Source organism: Balaenoptera ricei, chromosome X (genome assembly GCF_028023285.1).
Source record: "Balaenoptera ricei isolate mBalRic1 chromosome X, mBalRic1.hap2, whole genome shotgun sequence".
NCBI classification, from domain to species: Eukaryota; Metazoa; Chordata; class Mammalia; order Artiodactyla; family Balaenopteridae; genus Balaenoptera; species Balaenoptera ricei.
In genome coordinates, this window is record NC_082660.1 from 97,223,293 (window position 1) to 97,244,076 (window position 20,784).

Here is a 20,784-nt window from a genome sequence, read left to right on the forward strand (position 1 = left end):
GCGCGGAGGAGGAGCCAGCCCAGCCTGAAGGAGATGGAAAAGGCCAGGAATCGGTGCATTTGATGCCAGAGTTGGGTCTTAAAGGACAGATAGAAGCTTGTCTAGATGAGTTGCAGGGAGGAAGACTTTCCCAGGCAGGGAGATCCAAAGAGATCAGCATAAACCAGTGCGGAGGGTTCAGGGAATCTGCCTGAGTGGGGTGCGGGCAAAAGAGGAGGCCGAAGAGGTTGGCGGGAACCTGTTCACAGAGGGCCTCGTGTGCCGTGGAAAGGGGTTATCCTTCACCCTGTAGGCAGCATGGAGCCACTGAAGGGTTTAAGCGGCCAGTGGTGTGATTATGTTTTAGGCTGCTCCCTCTAACTGCAAATGCGGAGGGGTGGAGGGAAAGGAGTGTTAGTACTGAAGGTAACCTGGCTGCCACCGTGATGCAAGTGGGGGACATCCAGGCAATGACCGTGGGGCTAGAGAAGAGGGATGGGTAGGGTGGAGAGGGAGTTAGGAGGTAGGATCAAGATGATCTGGTGACTGGTGGCCCTCAGGTGAGAGGCTGAGGGAGGAGTCCAGTGTGACTCACAGGTTTCTGGCTCAAGTGCCCGGGGGATGCGGGTACCACTGATGGAGACTTTTCTGCCAGAGGAAGAGCAGGCTCGGGACTTAGAGGTGCTCAGGATAAAGGTATTGAGTGCGACCCCCAGTTGGGGGGGGCCACTACCTAGTGGCCATCAGGGATCTCAGGAGAGAGGTATAGATGTCGTGGGGTGTTGGAGTTGGGGAAAGGCGTTGAAATTAACCAAGGAACAAAATGAGTAAGCTGGATTCTTCAGGAATGAGGATCAGGGCATAGGAGGAGGGTTTAGGAAGGGAGATGGGCTGCTAGAGTCTGGCAAGAGCTGTCCAAACTGGAACCTTCCTGTGGTTCTCCCGAGCGTCCCACAGTGGGGCTTGCTGACTGGTCTCACTAGTGCCTGTCCTAAGCTGTTGACCCTCCTTCCTGCGAACATGGGTTTGCTTTTCCCGTGCACCTCAAGTTTCTTATATCTCTGAGTCGGTTGTTTCCACAGGGCTCTGCAATTCAGGCCAAACTCCAGTATCTTCGAATTCTGAATGAACTTCCGACGTTCACGGGCGTTTTGTTCAACACTGTGGGCCTGGTCAGTGAGGGCAGTGAGGGGGAGGGAACCCTTCGGGGGCGCTTGTCCTTGGCTGGGGGGACAGGAGGGGACTCCATTAGATCTTTCAGGTGGCATGCTCTGTCAGCAGATATTTCGAAAGGCCTCCCCTCCTCTTCCTCCTTCTCCCTCTTCCCTCCCGTGGTGCTCTGGTCCCGCCTCTGGTAAAATGGTTAAAGTAGGAGGCAAAAAAATAAAATAAAATAAAATAAAATGTAAAAAATTTCAGGAATTCCCCGGCGGTCCAGTGACTAGGACTCCGCACTGTTACTGCCCAGGGTCTGGGTTCGATCCCTGGTTGGGGAATTAAGATCCCGCAAGCCGTGCGATGCGGACAGAAAGAAAAGATAAAATGTAAAGTAGGAGGCTATATTTGTTTACAGTATCCCTCTAGGCTCTTCTGTGCCCCCTTTTCTCAAATTCAGAGGTCAGCAAACTTTTTTTATAAAGGGCCAGATAAGTGAATAGTTTAGGCTTGGCCGGCAGGCCATGAAGGTCCCTGTCGCAACTACTCAGCCCTGCCATTGCATCGTGAAAGCAGCCCTCGACAACGCATAGACAAATGGGCCTGGCTGTGTTCCAATATCTCTTTGTTTACGGACACTGAAATGTGAATTTCATGTGAGTTTCACATGTCACAAAATACGGTTCTTTTGAATTTTTTCCAAGCATTTAAAAATGTATAAAACCATTCTTAGTCCGTGAGCCGGACAAAAAGTGGCAGAGGGCTGGATTTGGCCTGTGGGCCAGAGTTTGCCAACCCCTGCCCTGTTGCATTGCTCTTATCCATATTCCCTCAATCCCCTAGCCCAGACGTCCCCCCTCCCTGCCAGGGCCTTCACTACAGCAACGCTCCTCTCCAGCGGGGCGCAAGTGGTCCCCCTAAGACTGTGTCCCAGGCTAGTTTACCCTAGTGAGCCTCGGTGAAAGGAAATTCAAATCATCTTGCTGACTGGATCCAGGTGCTTGTCATGCTCTGTGGAACGCGCTGTCATGCTCGAGGGGCAACTGATGGGAAGCCGCTTATCGAAGTGTCTAGAGCAGATGGAATAGGTTCCTCGGGATGATGCTAATGCCAGGGAATGGGCCGGCAGAGGGCTCAGGCTTGATGGCGCCAAGGAGCCTGTCAGGACCACTTAAGGGAATCCAGTCCATCAGGCGCAGAGGTGGCCATTTACTTACTGGGATTTGAGGATCACGGAAAGCCCACTGCTGAAATTCTTATAGGTCATTCCTCTGGGGTAAGACTGCTATAGTGCCTATTAAAGGGCAAATATCTTCTTAGGGAGGGAGGTCCCCCTCCACCCCTCCAGTCATTAAGCGCCCAGTCAACCTTTAACACCTTGGGCAGAGTTACTTTGTCACTTTAGCTTTTAGCACCAGGTGAGAAGTGCAAGTCCAAGTGGCTGTTGGTGAGGGAGGGTAAAGACCAAACACAGGGTGCCACCTGTTCAGACAGAGCACTGGGTGGGAGCCTTGAGTGGCCCGAGGCAACAAATGGAAAATCCCTGGGGCTTGGTAGGAAGAGGGTGCTTCAAAGGCGCCAAAATAAACCTCACCTATTTGACGATTTCGCTAGAACCAGCCCTGCTGCTGCCCTCTTCACTCTTCCTTCTGCTGAGGCTAATGTGTCCATTTGGACCGATGATCTGGGGCCCTGGCCTGAGAACAGGGGCGTCCCAGACCATTTTCCCCTCGAGGTTGTCCTGTGGCCCTGGCACTGAGCTCCAGATGTTTCCAGACCTTCCAGCAGAACCGGTCCAACGCCTGTTTTCTATTTCCTCCTGCCGCCTCCTCTCCTCACTTCCTCTGCCCTTCTTTCTTTGAATGCTGCCCGCCATGCTGGGGCACCAGGATGAGAAGCAGTCGGCCACCACCCTCCTAGTGGGACCCCGTCACGGCATCAGCCATGTTATTGACCTCAAAACCAACCTCACCACTGTGCTGTCCGAGTTCAGCAAGATCAGCAAGATCCAGCTGTTCCGGGAGAACCAGGGCGTGGCCCGGGTGGAGACCAGCATCATGGATGCCAAGGTAAGCGCGGCTTCGAGGGGCTACTTCTTCCCAGGAACAGGCCTTGGGAACAGAGGAAGAAGTAAACTTGAGAAACAGAGTGTCAACCCATTAGGTGAGGTTCAGTGATTCTGACGTGGTTCAGACCCTGGGCCTTTGGGGGCTCATCTTTCTTTCTGTTCTCAACCCTCTGGGACACTGTCTTGACCCCATATTAAGGTCAGGCGGTGCTAGGGAAGGCTAGAAAGTGTCTGATCAACCTGTGACAGGTTTTCAGCAATGGGCAGGGGGATTGGGGAACTTGGAGCTACCTCCCAGGCCATTGCTTCCCAATCTTTCTCGTGTCACAGCACACAGAGAAAATTATATTCATGCGGGACACTGGGTTAAATGGACCAGCCCCGGGGACTCTGGCTGCCCCCGAGGCTGAAGGGATATGTGCACGCCAGTTAGGGAGCCCTGCCGTAGGCGTGCACACTTGGATCCGTGGAGGAGAGGGTGTCTGAGTATGTGGACAGAACCAAGGGGGCCTGGGGAGACAGGGAGCAGGCAGAGCCTCGTCCCCATTTCACCTCCCAGAGTCCAGCTCTTCTCGAATCTTAGAACCTTTCCCATAGATCAGCTCGTTCAGACTGGCAAGCAGCTGTCGCCTGTGCAGAGTCTGACAGCCGTGGTCAGCCGCCTCCTCCATGGCTCTCCTGTTTGAACACCCAGTGACCAGTGTGGGCGGCGGAAGGTCTGCCTGCCAGCTGGCGGAAGCTGTTAGAGGAGGTGCAAGTTTCCTTTCTTAAAGGATTTCCCAGGGGGAGATATCGTTAGCAGATTAACAGGTGGAATGTTTGCTGTTTCTAAAAGAGCAAATTATTTATTTTTGTCTTTGTGAAACCCAGGAAGCTTTAATATGTTAATTTTTCCACCTGTGATTCACTGGCTTCCCATTGGTTTAGGAACCTGCCCAGAGCTGGTATTTAATTGGCTTGTGGCCACTTCCTCAACCAATGATTGCTGCCCTCCTCAGATGTTGCTGGGTGAAAAGCCAAACGGACAGGTAGGGAAGTGTGGGAGGAAAGACAAGACATGCAGGGGAGATATGGCTTCCTGAGAAATAAAAAGGGTTTAAAACTGAGAAACAGCTTTTCAACCAAGTCTCCTATGTTCTACGAGTGATTCTCAACGTTGGCTACACAATAGAATTTCCTTGAGAGCTTTTAAAAAATACAGATGGGGGGCTTCCCTGGTGGCGCAGTGGTTGAGAATCTGCCTGCCAATGCAGGGGACACGGGTTCGAGCCCTGGTCCGGGAAGATCCCACATGCCACGGAACAACTAAGCCCGTGCGCCACAACTACTGAGCCTGCGCTCTAGAGCCCGCGAGCCACAACTCCTGAGCCTGAGTGACACAACTACTGAAGCCGGTGCGCCTAGAGCCCGTGCTCCGCAACAAGAGAAGCCACTGCAATGAGAAGCCCACGCACCGCAACGAAGAGGGGCCCCCGCTCATCGCAACTAGAGAAAGCCTGTGCACAGCAACAAAGACCCTCCGTAGCCAAAAATAAATAATAAATAAATATATATAAAAAAAAATACAGATGACTGAACCTTACTCCCAGAGATTGTGATTTACTTGGTCAGGGTGCAGCCTGAGCATCAGGATTTATTTCTTTTTCAGTTCCCAGGTGATTCTGTAGTACAGCCAGGTTTGAGAACCACTGACCTCTGGGTCCAAAGCTCTGGGAGGAACCAGCCCCAGCAGGGTCAGTGGATGATGCCTGAGTGAGGAACACTATTCTCATTTCTAGGAGTGATCTGGCCACAGTTGTGGGCGTGAATGCTGCCCAGAAGGGGTCTCGCTCTTTTTGGGGAGACTCACAAAGGCACATGACCTGCCTTAATCACACCACATTGGAACATGTATGGAGTTGTGGAATCAGACCAGGTTCAAATCCCAGCTCTACCACTTCCTAGCTGTGTGACCTTGAAAAGGTGTCTTAACGTCTCTGAACCCTGATTTCCTCAACTGCAAAATGGAGTGTCTTTCTCCAAAGGTTGTCGTTCAGAATTAAATGAGAAAATGTAGGTAAAATGTCTTAAGACACTGCCTGACACAGAGTAAGTAGTCAACAAACGAGACCTGTTATTTTTGCCAAAGCAAAACAGCAATGAGGAGAAGTTCATATGAAGTAAAATTTTGTAGGTAAGTGTGGTGTGGAACATGGAACAAAAGAAGAGGAAGGGGTTAACCAGAACTGGCTTCCCACAAGAGGGTATTTGAAGCTGGATCTTGAAGTGATAGGCATGGATTAGCAGGGAGAAGTGGGATGTGTTCACAGGAAGAGAGTAAGCACAGAAATAAGTAAGCCATATGTGCAGGTCGATAAGCATAGTTGCTTGGCTGGAGAGGAGAATAATGAGAAAAGAGATTGGAGAGAGATTGGCAGTGGGCAGAACAAGCTGGTGAAAAGCTTCGAAGGCCAGTCCGAGGAACTGAGATTCAATGTGATAGAATAGTGGGAATCCACTGTAGGCCCTTGAAGAGAGGAGTGACAGGATGAAAGCTGACTGGGACCAGTGTACCAGATGGGTGTTTTCAAGGCTAGTGCCAAGCCAGGGAGGCGGGGAGGGGATCGTAGTGCTAGTGCAGGAGTGAAGTGACAAGGGCAGGGCCTGAGCTGGAGGAATAGCAGTGGTAATGGAAAAGAAAGAGTGAGGGTGAAACAGAGAATCACTAAGAGTGCATGCGTATCCCCTTACACATTCCTGTCTTGCACACACAAAACACAAGGCATACCTAACCCTTACTGCCTGCTGCCTATATCCTGAGTGCACTGAATAACAGTGAGAGCCTACATCGCAGGATAAACAGGACATCGTGTTGGTGCATGGAGGGGGCTATGAGAAGGTTGCACTTTACTGAGTGAGTGCTGTGGAGGCAAGAACTCAAAGGTACCGGTCCCCTGGGACTCAAGGACCATCATCTTGTACCCTTACTCCTCCAGGCCCCTGGATTCCGATTTTTTTTTCCTGTTTTCAGGGATGCTAGCATGAGGTAAGGCTACCGCAAAGCCAGTCCCCTCCCTAGCTGGCATCCCGAAGTGCTGGCTGCCTTTGAGCTCCCAGGGCACCCCAGGAAGGAGATGGGGCTAGAGCATGTCAAATTAATGCCTGCTGTACCTTCTCAGGGCTGGCCATGCCTCCAACTCCATTCTCCTTTTCTCCTTTTCCCCTTTTCCATTTGAAGATGGCCTGGGCGTATTTAGTTACAGTTTTCACTCAGCTTACTCGCTCTTAGTGGAGCAAACGTGAGGTAGTACGCAAATATCTTTCTTCAGGAGACAGCACAGTCTGAGACTGAGACAGTTCTGGGCCATTACCATACCCCATTACCACAGAAGCCCGTAAGGGGGGAAAAGAAACCATCAAAGGAAAGTCCCAAGGGATCTCTTGCGGTCCAGTGTGTCTCCTCTTCTCGTGTTTGAGCCTTATTGCTCTCGTGCTTTCTGTCGGGACAAGCATTACATTAGACGTCATGATCATTAAAATTCTATTTAAAATAAAATGTTGTTTTTGAAGGTTTCTAAGAAAACCTATCCGGTCTTTGCTTGCCTGCCTTTGATTTGATTTTCCCCGCTGCTGGCAAAAATTGCTTCTGTGTCCCTTTTGCCAGCTGCATTTGGCCGGTGCTGGGGCCCAGTGGGCTGTGGGTGGATGCAGACGAGAGGCTGCTGATGTGCCGTGCTGAACCAGTTCGGGCTGTGTTCGGCCCTCTCTGGGCGCAAGGTTTTGCCTTCGTGCTGTTTTATTACCGACATTGGGCTGTATTTGGGGTAAGAGAGAAGAGGGGAAATTGAAGGCAGACAGTTAAGTCAATCAGCCAGTTAGGCACTCAGCCTCTGATCTGTCCATCGGCCAGCAGACCAGCCAGCCAGGCAGCTAACGAGTCAGGATGTCAGCTAGTCTGTCAGTCTGTCCATCAGTCAGTCAGCCAGTCAGCCTGTGCTTTGGTCCAGTGGTCTCTCAGTCTGTTTGTCAGCCAATGCCATTTCCTCAAAGAAGCTCCCTCCAGCTTCTGAAACCAAAGTAGTCACACATGCACACATTCACACCCACCCATCCACCCATACCCCAGTCCAGGATATTCTGTGTTCTGGTAGGTCTCTCTACTTTTCCTTCATAGTGCTTATCATACCTTGCAATCATATTCCTCTGTGTGATTATTTCATTTATGTCTTTTTTTTTTTTTTTGGCCACACCACGAGGCTTGTGGGATCTTAGTTCCCCGACCAGGGATTGAACCCAGGCCACCACAGTGAAAGCGCTGAGTCCTAACCACTGGACCGCCAGGAAATTCCCTTCATTTATGTCTTATTTCCTGATGGTTTATAAACTCCACGAGGGCAGGACCTGCGTTGGCCCCGTTCTGGGATGCACAGCTGCATCTCTCAACGGGTCGCATGGTCCATGAGCCATCTAGCCAGTGCGTAGCAGCTTGCTGGGTGGACAGAGTGGGGCACGGGAGCATTTCAGTCAGAGGGAACAACATAGGTTAAGGTATGAATGGGTAAAACAACAAGGCCTCTCTAGCACCCTGTAAACGATGTGGTGTTGCTGGAGCATACGGTGAGGGACAGTGGCGGGAGGAGGCCAGAGTTAGTGGGAGATATGCTTGGAGCTATAGGTTGCGTCACAAGAGGCTTTGTGTGACGTTGGAAGGCAGTGGGTTTTAGGTGATGTGCTATTAAAGATTTTAAGTGAGAGTTGTGTTTTAGGAAGACACTCAGGCAGCAATATGGAGGTGAAGTGGGTAGAGCCTAGAAGCAGAGAGGCCGATCAGGAGGCTATTGAAGGTCTTGAGGTTAGTGTGTCCCCACCTTTTCCATATCATGAAAATACCACAATTTGTACGGCCACTGGAATAAACAGATGAGGCACCTTGTGGCCAGAGGCAACAGGACCCAGAGGCTGAGGGGCTCAGGATCTCAGCACACTTGTGACCCATTCACATACACCTTGAGAAGTTTTGGCCTTGGAGGAAGACGTTGAGGGTCCGAAATAAAGCAGTAGCAGCGGGGACGGGCATGATGCCTGTGAACGCTCTGGAGGCCAGCTTAGCAGGTCTTGGGACCTCATAGTAATGGTGGTAGCAGCTATCCACACCCAAACCTCTGTCACTGGTGGTAGGGGGTAAGGCGGAAAGGAATGGCATCTTATTCTCCCCCCCACCCCCATTCTATTCCCTTTCTGTCTCTACTTTGTTGTACCCAGAGTTGACCATTCTGTTGTGATTGAGAAGCATGCATTAACTGGAGGTACAAACATCCCCTCTGCCCCTTCCAAATAATGACCCAAAGGTTACATCTCAAATAATGACCCAAAGGTTACATCTCATCCCTGGTCCCTTTCTCACTGGAGAAAGGAGCCATTGCTCTTCCGAGTATGGATGGTTCCTTTTTTTTTCCTGATGGTATTGAATGAGTTCCATAGGAGAATCACTAACTCATTGCCTGTGGGGCAGAATCCGAATGCCTTACCGTGGCGTGCTGTATAATTGGATGAACAATAACTATTAAACAACTCAAGATAGGATTCGATCCAGCACAAGATTGTATGATACAGACCCAGCACTGTACGAGCGCTGAGATAGGAAGAGTTCAAGGGGGAAATAGACTAGAGATGGTGACGTTGGGATCCCCAGCTCAAAAGTGAAAGTTGATGCCCTCGTGTAGAACTGAGGGCTGAACACTGAGCCTGGGACATCGGGTGGGGAGGTTGCACAAGCAGAGAGAGACAGAGACGGAGGTGGTCAGAGATTATAGAACCAGAGCACAGTGTCACCTCACAGAAATAGAAGCCAAGAGAAGAATTTCCAGTGGACAAGGAGATCACTGTTGACAAATGAAACAAGCTGAGAGGTGTGCAAATGAATACAGACAATTGTATTTAACTGGAAAGAAGCTTTTCTTTTAGATCAGGTGGCAAACTATGGCCCATGAACCAAACCTGACCCGCCACCGCTTATTTCTGGAAACAGTTTTCTTAGAATACCGTCACATCCATTTGTTTAGCTTACAGATGATCTATGGCTTTTCTCACACTACAATAGCAGAGGTCTTGCAACACAGCCTGTGTGGCCCACAAGGCCTAAAATATTTACGATCTAGCCCTTTGCGGAAAAAGTTTGCCAACCCCTGGTCTATATGAACTGAGAATATTCAACTTAAGCTATGTGTCAGGATCCTGAGAGATAGCAAAGAAAACTGGTACAACTTCAGCGAAAAGCTGAGCTGGTTTGGATTCAGAATTGTTCCCAAGGTGATGATCCAGCCAAAGAAGGCTAGTCTAGTTGGTGATCAAGTTCCATCAAGTCTTCATTATGTCCCTTTTTACTGCCAGTACCCTAGTGGGGGCCCTAATCACCCCTCACCTCACTCCTCACCCCTCACTAGTCAGAGAAGAGACTCATTCCCTGTTCTTAATTCTTTTAGCTCTTAATGCCTGGTCCGGGAACCCTCAAAAGACGAGATGCCCCACGACCCTGTCGCTCCCTCTTCAGCCAGTCTTCAGTGGTCTTTATCTGGAGGCCACTGCCCTATGGCAGGGAGAATACTCTCATGGCTGACTTCAGTCTGACCCAGATTTATTTTCAAACCATAAAATTACAGTGCAGACATTGGGAAGGTTTCTTCAAAAGGTGCTGATTTTTTTGGTATATCATTGCCAGGTCTCTGAAGCAGTCAACTAGCTAACGCCAAGATTAATTTGACTGATTTAGGGTCAGGAACAGAAGTCAACAGGCTATGCTAGTATTTTCCAACGTGGGTTAAACAAAACAAAACAGAAAAAGCAAGCCTACTACCATGAGATGTTCTATGAAAATAGATTTTTCGATCAAATAATTGGAAAAAGTTGGAATACTAAAGCCCTCTTGAAGTTTCACAGTGCACGTTAATACATTAAAGGATCTGAGAATTCCCGTAAGTATAACTATCTGCATAGCTTTGGTTAACTCAGCGTTTCACACACATATTTGACCAAGGAACTCTTTTAAGGAGCACCAGTTAACATCGTGAAAGCACTTTGGGAAACAGAGGAAAACTGGGGGAGAGCATGAAGGTCTGAGCAGGACTGCAGACCGTAAAGACTCTGTGGCCCAGAAGACACAGTGAGAACCGGATTGCACAGTGTCCATGTCCGGGGAGCTGTTCTGGGTACCATAGCGGGTTATAGGAATGAGCAAGAGAGAGTTTGTGCACTTGAGGAACTTCCTGTCAAGGATGTTCCCCAACCTAGCCTAGACTCCCAGGTTCAGCCCTGCTCTCCCGGCAGGCCTGCACATCTGCTGAGCCCCCAAAAACCCACACAGCAGTCATGTGATGTTATATAATTTTAGTCTTTTTCAGTAAAAGTGGTTCATTAAATGTGTAATTAAAGGTTGATTTAGTTTTGATACCTGGGTAAGAGTTTACTATAAATAAATTCTCAAATCAGAAGAAATTATTTGTCAGGCTATGTGCCTTAATTTGGGGTTCAGAAAGTATGTTCTCATAACTATGCAAGTCATCTTGCCTTTGCTGTTGTTCTCCTGGACACGCACCTGCTCCGCTCCTTCCTGTGTCCTCACATTTCCTCCCATGTCTCCCCCAGCCTCTGGTGCTGTTGATGGAGTGGCCCGAAGCCACCAACTTTGCCTGCCTGATTGCAGGATACTGCCGCCTCCTGCTGGATTCCAGGAAGATGGTCTTCTCCAGGCCCGCTAGCCAGCCTCTTCCACCTCCAATGATCAAGGCAGGTAGGGCTCAGTCTCGGTTTTCAGTGTAACAGAGGCCCTTTGGACCCTGGAGACATGGAGGAATGCTCACCCCATTCTGCCAGCGCCTGGTTTACCAGGAGCCCGTGCTGTACCACTGCGTCCTACGTGGCACAAGCCAGTGGAAAAGACAGCTGGCCTTCAGATGGGCCTGTCCCACAAAGGATGCCTGTGACAATGCCTTGTGTCTGAGTTGATCAAGGAACATAAGATAAAAATAGCGAACGAGCAATACATGAGCCAATTCGAGAATTGCATTGGATCTAAGGCAAAGCTTTAGAGCTACAGTGAGCTAAGAGAGATGCACGGGTGTTCTGGCTTAGTTGAAAGTGGAGGTGGAAAATGAAGCTAAACCCTTTCTTTGTCCATCAGAGTCGGCATTGACAGAGCTGCCTGATGTAAGAGGCCATGGAAGGCTGGGGTAGGAAAGGCTGTGCAGGCCCAGAAGGCAGTCCAGCAGGAGGGGACGATCACTAAGAACAAACAGGGTCGAGTGCTGCCCCCAAACAGAAGGCTTCCCAGTTAGGCAACTCAGTACAGCCTCCCCTCGGGGCTGTCCTGGTGCCGACACAAACAGGGGCCTCAGGACAAATCGGCCCAGTCCACATGCTGCTGCCCCGAACCAGAGTAGGAGGAGAAGGGGGAGACCCAAAGAACAGGTACTCTACGTATTAGACCCGAGGCTTTCGCCATCCCAGCACCCAAACATCGTGGGCGGAAGCTGAGACTGACCACCCAGGAGTCACCCTCCTCACGTGCTGATGGCTCCATCCACTTGCCTTGCCACTTGACTCTCTCTTCTCTCTTCAAGGCTGTCTTGGTTTACGGTGTGGTCACATGTGATCTAGAGCGAGGAGTTTGAGAGTAGGAACACTCCTTTTTTTTTTTTGGTGGGGGGGCCACACTGCACAGCGTGCAAGATCTTAGTTCCCCGACCAGGGATCGAACCAGGGCCCCCTGCAGTGGAAGCGCAGAGTCCTAACCACTGGACCGCCGGGGAAGCCCCTAGAAACACACTCCTGATGGATGACCAGCACCCCGTGGGCTGTGTACCTACGCCCCCCTCTCACCTCATGATCTCTTCATCACGAACGTCGTGACAGGCCCACGTTTACATCTCATCACGTCCACAGGAATTAGAAGGCAATCCACCAAACCCAGATGTGGGAAAGGATAGGTGGCCTCAAAGCATATGAAGGAGGCTCCACATAGAGAAGCAAAGGAGCTGACTTAGAATAGAAGGAGCCCACGGGCTGAGCTGCCGCACGCCTCCAGGTGAATAGCTCTGAAGCGGGTGGCCATCTGTACTACCAAACCTCTGATGGCCAAAGGAAGGCGAGGCCAGCGTTAGCTTTGTCACTGTCGCCTGTGGTCTTCCTCTCTGTCATCACACCCAATGATGCCTCTTACTGAGCAGGATAGAGAGGGAGAAAGGGAAAAGGGAAGCTGTTCCAAAGGCAAATCGACTGCTCTTGGAGGTGTTGCAGACTGGAAAGGAGACTTCTAGAAACGCTGGGCATGGCTTTAGAGCCCCTCCCTGATTCCTGAGAGCCCCCTTGGGCCTGCAGAGTGACGGGGGCTCAGGCTGCCTCTAGCACAAGGCCTCTCTGTCCATACAGGAGCCACATGGACCACGGTGGTGTCCCTGCTGTTTGCAGTGCTTCACTTCCCCAAGGCCCTGAGTCCACGCTGGGGCCCAGATGAGTGGCATTTGGGGCTGTTAGATGCTGGGTTCAACAGCAGCCACTCAGTGCTCTTGGCCAGTGGGACAGCGTGAGCCTCACAGCGCCGCTTGTCGGGGGCTGGTATGCACATCTTATCCCATGGCCCCAAGGATGGGCAAGCGGGACAGCAAGCGGCACCACTGAGGAGACCTCTGCCCAGGTTACAGTGAGGGGCCATCAGTCCCTGGTACAAAGTTGAGATGGGTTTCCTCCATTGGCCCGCACTTTCATTTCAGAACAGAAGCCCCAGTGCTAACTGTTGTTTAGCAAAGGCCTATAGGGAACAGGAATCCTGCCAACCTCAGCTGGGCTTTTCCCTCGGGGGCCAAAACTCCAGCCTACTCAGGGCCTCGTCTCTCTGGCCGGCCCTCTATTCTCGTTGCTCTGCAGCTGCTGGCTGCCAGCTAGCCCGACTCAATGCTCAGCCGGCTGGGCCAAAAGGATGCTGTTAAACCACAACTGGAAAAGGGAAAGCATCACCTCTCCTTTGAGACCGAGAAAACAAAGGAAAATGCGGAAGTGGGAGGGGAGGGATTACCTCTTAGGCTTTATCAGTAGTTTACCCACAGTAGGTATTTCGTTTATTCACCCAACAACTATTTCTCGAGTATTCATTATGTGCCAGGCACTGCGGATAGAGCCATGAGTAACAGACGTGGTCCTTGCCCTCACTGAGCTTACAGTCTAGTGGGGGAATACGGACATGATTAAAGGGATAATGTCAATGCAGTAAGTACATTTGCGTTTATTTAGGGGAAATTCAGCTGACACAACAGAACAACACCTGGGCTTGAGAAAGGCTCAGACAAATACCAGTTCTCCAGCTGTACCACTGGTGGGAAATCCAGAGGCAGCTACCATCTCTCCAGCCTTGAATTCGCTTGTGTCCTGGGGAAATGCAGGAAAATAAGGCTTTGGGTGCCCCAACTGGGACCGCAGTTGGAGGAACTCACTCTACATTTTCTCCCATGGTTAGAAAACAGTTTGGTCTAGTGAATCAAATATTCTAGTTAAAGGCTACTACATAGCCCATGCATGCCTTACTGATTTTCATGAAGTTAAAACTCCACAACATGGAGAGTGCTAAAGCTAGACTGAACATAACAGATTCTTTTTTTTTTATGACGATTCACAAAGAACATGAACGTATTCCAAGTCTTCTAGGTCCTTATAACCAGTAATGATCATCGGACTATAGAATACAGCAAGGCCATGCAATAGAAAGCTGGTTGGGTCAACATCATGCTGTGTGTGTGTGGGGGGGGGGGGAGATATCTATTTGAGCATATATATATGCTGATCTACTTGGATCACCGTCCTGTTTCTTTGCAAGCGTTTCTTTTAAGTCAGCCTTCCGAGTGGCTGAGTACAGAGCGATAGACTAGGGCATCCCTCTTGGGGAAAGCTGATGAGCAATTTACAGCAGATTCACAATCTGAGAGGCACGCTGTCCCAGCCATCAGCCTACCGCACCTGGCTTTACTGGCATTTCTAACCCTCTGTCTGGAGGAGATTTGGGCTTTTCCAGGCACATTTTCTCCTCCACACAGCCTCATGCTGCTCCTTGGATCTGCAAATCACAGTACCGAGTGGCAGGCTCTGCATCACCTGGCCATGACAACCTGGTGTTGGGAGATGTTTCCATCTTGCAGGGAGGGAAGCCACCTTTGGACTTCCAGATCTTGTCTGAGAGAAGTCACCACCTGCTTATTGGACATGCCCCTGGGAGCCACCTCTGATGGCAGCTTATTGCCAGGCTGGCTATGCTGATTGTTCAGTTGTGTCACAGGGAGTTAGCACGGGTGCATGGCCAGGACCCGTGGACAGTGCCTGCGGGTAGAGACTTCCTGAACTGATAGTTTGTGCTCCTGGCTCAGTGCTCCCCTAGAGCACTTCTTACCTAAGGCACAGAGGTCATTACATACTACTCCCCCAGCTGACCCAGAGTTCCCTAGATACAGCCACTATGATCTAAATTGAACCCACTCAATGTGGTTACATTGACTGTATAGAGAGACAACATGGTTCATGGAAAACAGCAGGGGTCGGGATCTGAAGTCAGAAAGACTTGGGTTCCAGTGTCTGCTCTGCCATATCCCAGCTGTGTGATCATGAGGATAATAATAGTACCTACCTCATGAGGGATTGACAGGATCATGTGAGATAAACCCCATAAGGTCCTTTCAAGTACAGAGCACATTTTTGCTCTTTTTATAATGTTTGGGAGTTCATCATGTACCCAGGGCTGTGCTTTATTTTTTAAATAAACAACTTTATTTAGACATAATTTCTAAGCCATAAAATTCACCCATTTAAAGTTCACAACTCAGTGTTTTTGAGTATATTTAATATATTCACAGGGTTGTACAATCCTTGCCACAATTTTTTAAATTAATTAATTAATTTATTTATTTTTGGCTGCGTTGGGTCGCAGGCTTTCTCTAGTTGCGGCGAGCGGGGGCTACTCTTCGTTGCAGTGCGCAGGCTTCTCATTGCGGTGGCTTCTCTTTTTGCAGTGCACGGGCTCTAGGCGCGCGGGCTTCAGTAGTTGTGGCTCGCTGACTCCAGAGCGCAGGCTCAGTAGTTGTGTCGCACGGGCTTAGTTGCTCCGCGGCATGTGGGATCTTCCCGGACCAGGTCTCGAACCCATGTCCCCTGCATTGGCAGGCAGATTCTCAGCCGCTGCGCCACCAGGGAAGCCCCTTGCCACAATTTAGTTTTAGAATGTTTTCACCCCTTCTAAAACAAACTCTGTACCCATTAGCACTCATTCCCCATTCCTCCACCCCCAAATCACCACCCAGCCCTAAGCAACCACTAATTGACTTTTCTGTCTCTATAGCTTTGCCTATTCTGGACATTTTGTATAAATGGAATCATATAATATGTGGTCTTTTTGTAGCTTGGTTTTTTCACTTAGCATAATGTTTTCAAGGGTCATCCATGTTGTAGCATGTATCAGTACTTCATTTCTTTTTATTAACTAATAATATTCCTTTGTATGGATAGACCACATTTTGTTTATCCATTCATCAGCTGATGGACATTTGGGTTGTTTCCACCTTTTGGCTATTATGAATAATGATGTTATAAACATTGATGTACAAGTTTTTGTAGGGACACATTTTTTCGTTCCTATTGGGTATTTATATCTAGGGGTAAGATTGCTGTTCTATGTTTAATTTTGAGAAACTGCCAAACTGTTTTCCAAAGTGACTGCATCATTTTACATTCCCATCAGAAATGTTGGAGGGTTACAGTTTCAACATATCCTCGCCAACACTTGTATTGTTCATCTTTTTTATTATATCCATTGTAGCGGATGTGAAGTGGTATTTCACTGTAGTTTTGATTTGCATTTCCATAATAATTACTGATGTTGAGCATCTTTTCATGTGCTTATAGGCCATTTGCATATCTTTTTTGGTGAAATATCTATTCAAATCCTTTGCTCATTTTTAAATTGGGCTATTTGACCATAAAGGAGAGTTTATTTCTGGACTCTCAGTTCTATTCCATATAACCTGTAATGCCTTATGCCAGTACAACAGTTTTGATTACCATTGCTTCATAGTTAAGTTTTAAAATTGGGAAGTATGAGTCCTCCTACTTTGTTCCTCTTTTTAAGATTGTTTTGATTATTCTGGGTCTCTTGTGATTCCATGTGAATTTTTGAATTAGCTTATCAGTTTCTACAAAGTCAGCTGGGATTCTGATAGGGACAGTGTTGAATCTATAGATCAGTTTGGGAAGTATTGCCATCTTAGCCATATTAAGTCTTCCAGTCCCTGAACATAGAGTGTCTTTCCATTTATTTAAATCTTCTTCAAATTTCTTTCACAAATGTTTTGTAGTTTCCAGTATACAAGTCTTGTACTTCTTTTATTAAATTTATACCTAAGTATTTTATTCTTTTTGATGCTATTATAAATAGAATTGCTTCCTAATTTTGCTATTAGATTGTTTATTGCTAGTGCATAAAAATACAATTGACTTTTGCATACTAAGCTTTTATCCTGTAACCTTGCTGAGATTATTAGTTCTAATAGCTTATTAGTGGATTCCTTGGGGTTTTTCTTTATATAAGATCATGTCATCTACAAATAGAGATAGTTTTACTTCTTCCTTTCCAGTCTGGATGACTGTATTTCATTTTACTGTCTAATTGTCCTGGCTAGAAATCCAAGTATGGTGTTGAATAGAAGTGGTGAAAATGGAAATCCTGGACTTTTCCTTATTTTAGGGGGAAAGCTTTCAGTCTTTCACCATCAAGTATGATGTTAGCTTTGTTTTGTTTTGTTTTTTAAAATTTATTTATTTATTTATTTATGGCTATGTTGGGTCTTTGTTGCTGCACACGGGCTTTCTCTAGTTGCGGCGAGCGGGGGCTACTCTTCATTGTGGTGCGTGGGCTTCTCATTGCGGTGGCTTCTCTTGTTGCGGAGCACGGTCTCTAGGCGCATGGGCTTCAGTAGTTGTGGCACACGGGTTCAATAGTTGTGGCTTGCGGGCTCTAGAGCTCAGGCTCAGTAGTTGTGGCACACGGTCTTAGTTGCTCTGCGGCATGTGGAATCTTCCCGGACCAGGGCTCAAACCCATGTCCCCTGCATTGGCCGGCGGATTCTTAACCACCGTGCCACCAGGGAAGCCCAGCTTTGGTTTTTTATAGTTAACCTTTATCGTGTTGAAGAAGTTGCCTTTTATTTTGTCGAGTTTTATCATGAAAGGTGTTGGACTTTGTCAAGTGATTTTTCTGTGTCTATTGAGATGATCTTGTGGCTTTTGTCCTCTGTTCTATTAACATGGTGTATTATATTAATTGATTTTTGGACGTTAAATCAACCTTGCATTCCTGCAGTAAATCCCACTTGGTCATGGTGTATAATTCTTGGTATATGTTTCTGGATTCAGATTGCTAGTATTTTGTTGAGATATATTTTGTATCTAAATTCATAAGAAATATTGGTCTGTAGTTTTCTTGTGATGTCTTTGTCTGGTTATGGTAGCAAGGTAATATTGGCATCACAAAATGAGTTGAGAAGTATCCCTTCCTTTTCTATTTCTTGGAAGGGTTTTTGAAAAATTACTATAAATGCTTCTTTGAGCATTTGACAATATTCACCAGTGAAGCCATTTGGGCCTGGACTGACTGACTGACTGACTGAGTTGATTGATTTGGGGAGAGTTAATTACTAATTCAGTTTATCTTCCTGTTATTGGCCTATTCAGATTTTCTGTCTTCTTAAGTCAGTTTTGGTAATTTGTGTATTTCTAGGAATTTGTCCATTTTATCTCAGGTTATCTAATTTGTTGGCATAAGCTTATTCAAAATATTCACCTTATAAATGATTCCATACCTGTAGAGTCAGCAGTGATGTCCCTTCTTTCATTCCTGATTTTAGTAATTTGAATCTTCTCTCTTTTTTGCCTGGTCTGTACAGCTAAAGGTTTGTTATTATTATTGATCTTTCAAAGAACCAACTTTTAGTTTCATTGATTTTTCTCAATTTTTGTATCCTCTATACTTTATTATTTCTTTCCTTCTGCTTGTTTTGTTTTAGGTTTAGTTTGTTTTTTTGTTTGCTTCGTTTTGTTTTGTTTTGTTTTGTTTTTGGCTGCGCTGTGTGGCTTGCAGGATCTTAGTTCCCTGACCAGGGATTGCACCTGAGCCACGGCACTCAGAGCGTCGAGTCCTAAGCACTGGACCACCAGGGAATTCCCATAGTTCGCGCTTCTTTTTCAAGTTTTGTAAGGTGGAAGGTCAGGTAATTGATGTGAAATCCTTCTTTTTTAAATGTAGGTGTTTATAAATTTCCCTCTAAACCCTACATTAGTTAGATCTCATAAGTTTTCATATACTGTGTCTTCATTTTCATTCATGTCCAAGTATTTTCGAATTTCCTTTGACTCCTCTTTTGACCCATTGGTTATTTAGGAATGTTTTATTTAATTTCCATGCATATATGAATTTCCCAAATTTCCTTCTGTTATTAATTTCTAATTTAATTCTGTTGTGCTCAAAAAACAAACTTTATATGATTTCATTCCTTTTAAGTTCATTGAGGTCTATTTTATGACCTAACATATGGTCTGTCTTGGAGAATGTTCCAGGTGTACTTAAGCAGAATGTATATTCTGCTACTGTTAGGTGACATAGTCTATAGATTTCTATTAGGTCTAGTTGGTTTATAGTGCAGTTCAGGTCCTCTATTTCCTTGTTGATCTTGTGCCTAGTTGTTCTATCCATTATTGAAAGTAGGGTATTGAAGTCTCCAACTATTGCAGTTGACTTGTGTATTTCTCCTTTCAATTCAGTCAGGTTTTGCTTCATGTATTTCGGGGCTCCATTGTTAAGTGACAGCACCATGCTTTTGTGATGGCTGTAAGCACTAATAAAAAGCAACACTGACACGTTGACCCTGTCCAGCTGGAATTTGAAGGGCATTTGAGAGTTTTTTTTCCCAACATCTTGAGAACCATGATGAACTATAAGGTAATGGTTAAAAAACATGGGCTTTGCATAAAAAGAACAAAATTGAGTTATTTGTAGTGAGGTGGATGGACCTAGAGTCTGTCATACAGAGTGAAGTAAGTTAGAAAGAGAAAAACAAATACCTATGCTAACACATATATATGGAATCTAAAAAAAAAATGGTCATGAAGAACCTAGGAACAAGACAGGAATAAAGACACAGACCTACTAGAGAACGGACTTGAGGATATGGGGAGGGGGAAGGGTAAGCTGGGACAAACTGAGAGAGTGGCATGGACTTATATACACTACCAAATGTAAAATAGATAGCTAGTGGGAAGCGGCCACATAGCACAGGGAGATGAGCTTGGTGCTTTGTGACCACCTAGAGGGGTGGGATAGGGAGGGTGGGAGGGAGACGCAAGAGGGAAGAGATATGGGCACATATGTATATGTATAGCTGATTCACTTTGTTATGCAGCAGAAACTAACACACCATTGTAAAGCAATTATACTCCAATAAAGATGTTTTAAAAAAAAAAAAACATGGGCTTTGTAGACCCTCAAACCTGGGCTCAAATCCAGACTGCCAGGGCATTCCCTGGTGGTCCAGTGATTAAGACTCTGCTTTCACTGCCGAGGGCCCAGATTCAATCCCTGGTCGGGAAGCTAAGACCCCACAAGCCACGTGGCAAGGCCAAAAATAAAAATAAAAAAGAATCCACACTGCCATTTACAACTCATGTGACCTTGTGTAAGTCACAAAACGAATGGATCAGTTTCTTTGTCTGTAAAATGGGGATAATGATAGCACCTACCTCATTGGGTTGTTGTGAGGATTAAATAGGATCATGTGTATGACCTTAGCCTAAGTTAATGCCTGCCATCTGTCTGTCTGTCTGCTGATAACAAAGGGAATTGGCATTGTCTGAGTATATTCTCACAGATAACATGGGACGGGGTCCCCAGAACAGACGAAAAGAGAGAAACCAGAAAGAAAGCATTTGCTATGGATAATTCTCAGATGCACACACTTACCATCGTTAAAAACTGTTGACTAGAACATTTTACCACATGTATGTAGAGCAGGCAGGCTAGCCCTGTATGAATACAGAGAAGTGCTATGATTTGAGGAATTGACAAAAATGCTCTCCCCACCCTCCTCCCACATCCCAGCGTATCTCTCATATGCTTTACGCATTCAGATGCCCTGAATTTTACTAGTAGAGCTCTATTCTTTTAGGGTCCCTCCATCGAAAATGCTCTTTGAAATACACACTCTTGGGATTGTACTAGCCTGTTTTTACACTTGCCCACTGAACCACTACTAACCTGTCAGATTCATTTCCTTCTGCTACAAGAGCTCCAGCATAACACGAGTGTAACAGAGCACTGGGGGTGGGACAGACTCTGAATAGAGTGGGGTTTGAGACAGGGACAGTTCCAGGGGGGACATAGAACAAACCTCACCCTACAGCTGACTCTCAGACCAGACATACCCATGTAAGAGTCCAGCTGTGCCCAGATACCAAGGTGTTCACCCCCGCCCCAGCCCATGCCTTTTCCCATTTCAGAGGTGATGGGGCTATTAGCAGCCCAGGCC

General features: G+C 47.1%; 1 protein-coding gene across 1 annotated transcript in view; it reads left to right on the forward strand.

Moving 5' to 3' along the window:
• The window catches only part of FRMPD3 (FERM and PDZ domain containing 3), a 52,717-nt gene that overhangs the window by 26,440 nt on the left and 5,493 nt on the right, over nt 1–20,784 (forward strand). Inside the window, exons 8-10 of the mRNA XM_059911167.1 lie at nt 1,062–1,151; nt 3,024–3,203; nt 10,823–10,967. Coding sequence (XP_059767150.1) covers nt 1,062–1,151; nt 3,024–3,203; nt 10,823–10,967 — 415 coding nt within the window. The remainder of the gene's footprint in view (nt 1–1,061; nt 1,152–3,023; nt 3,204–10,822; nt 10,968–20,784) is intronic.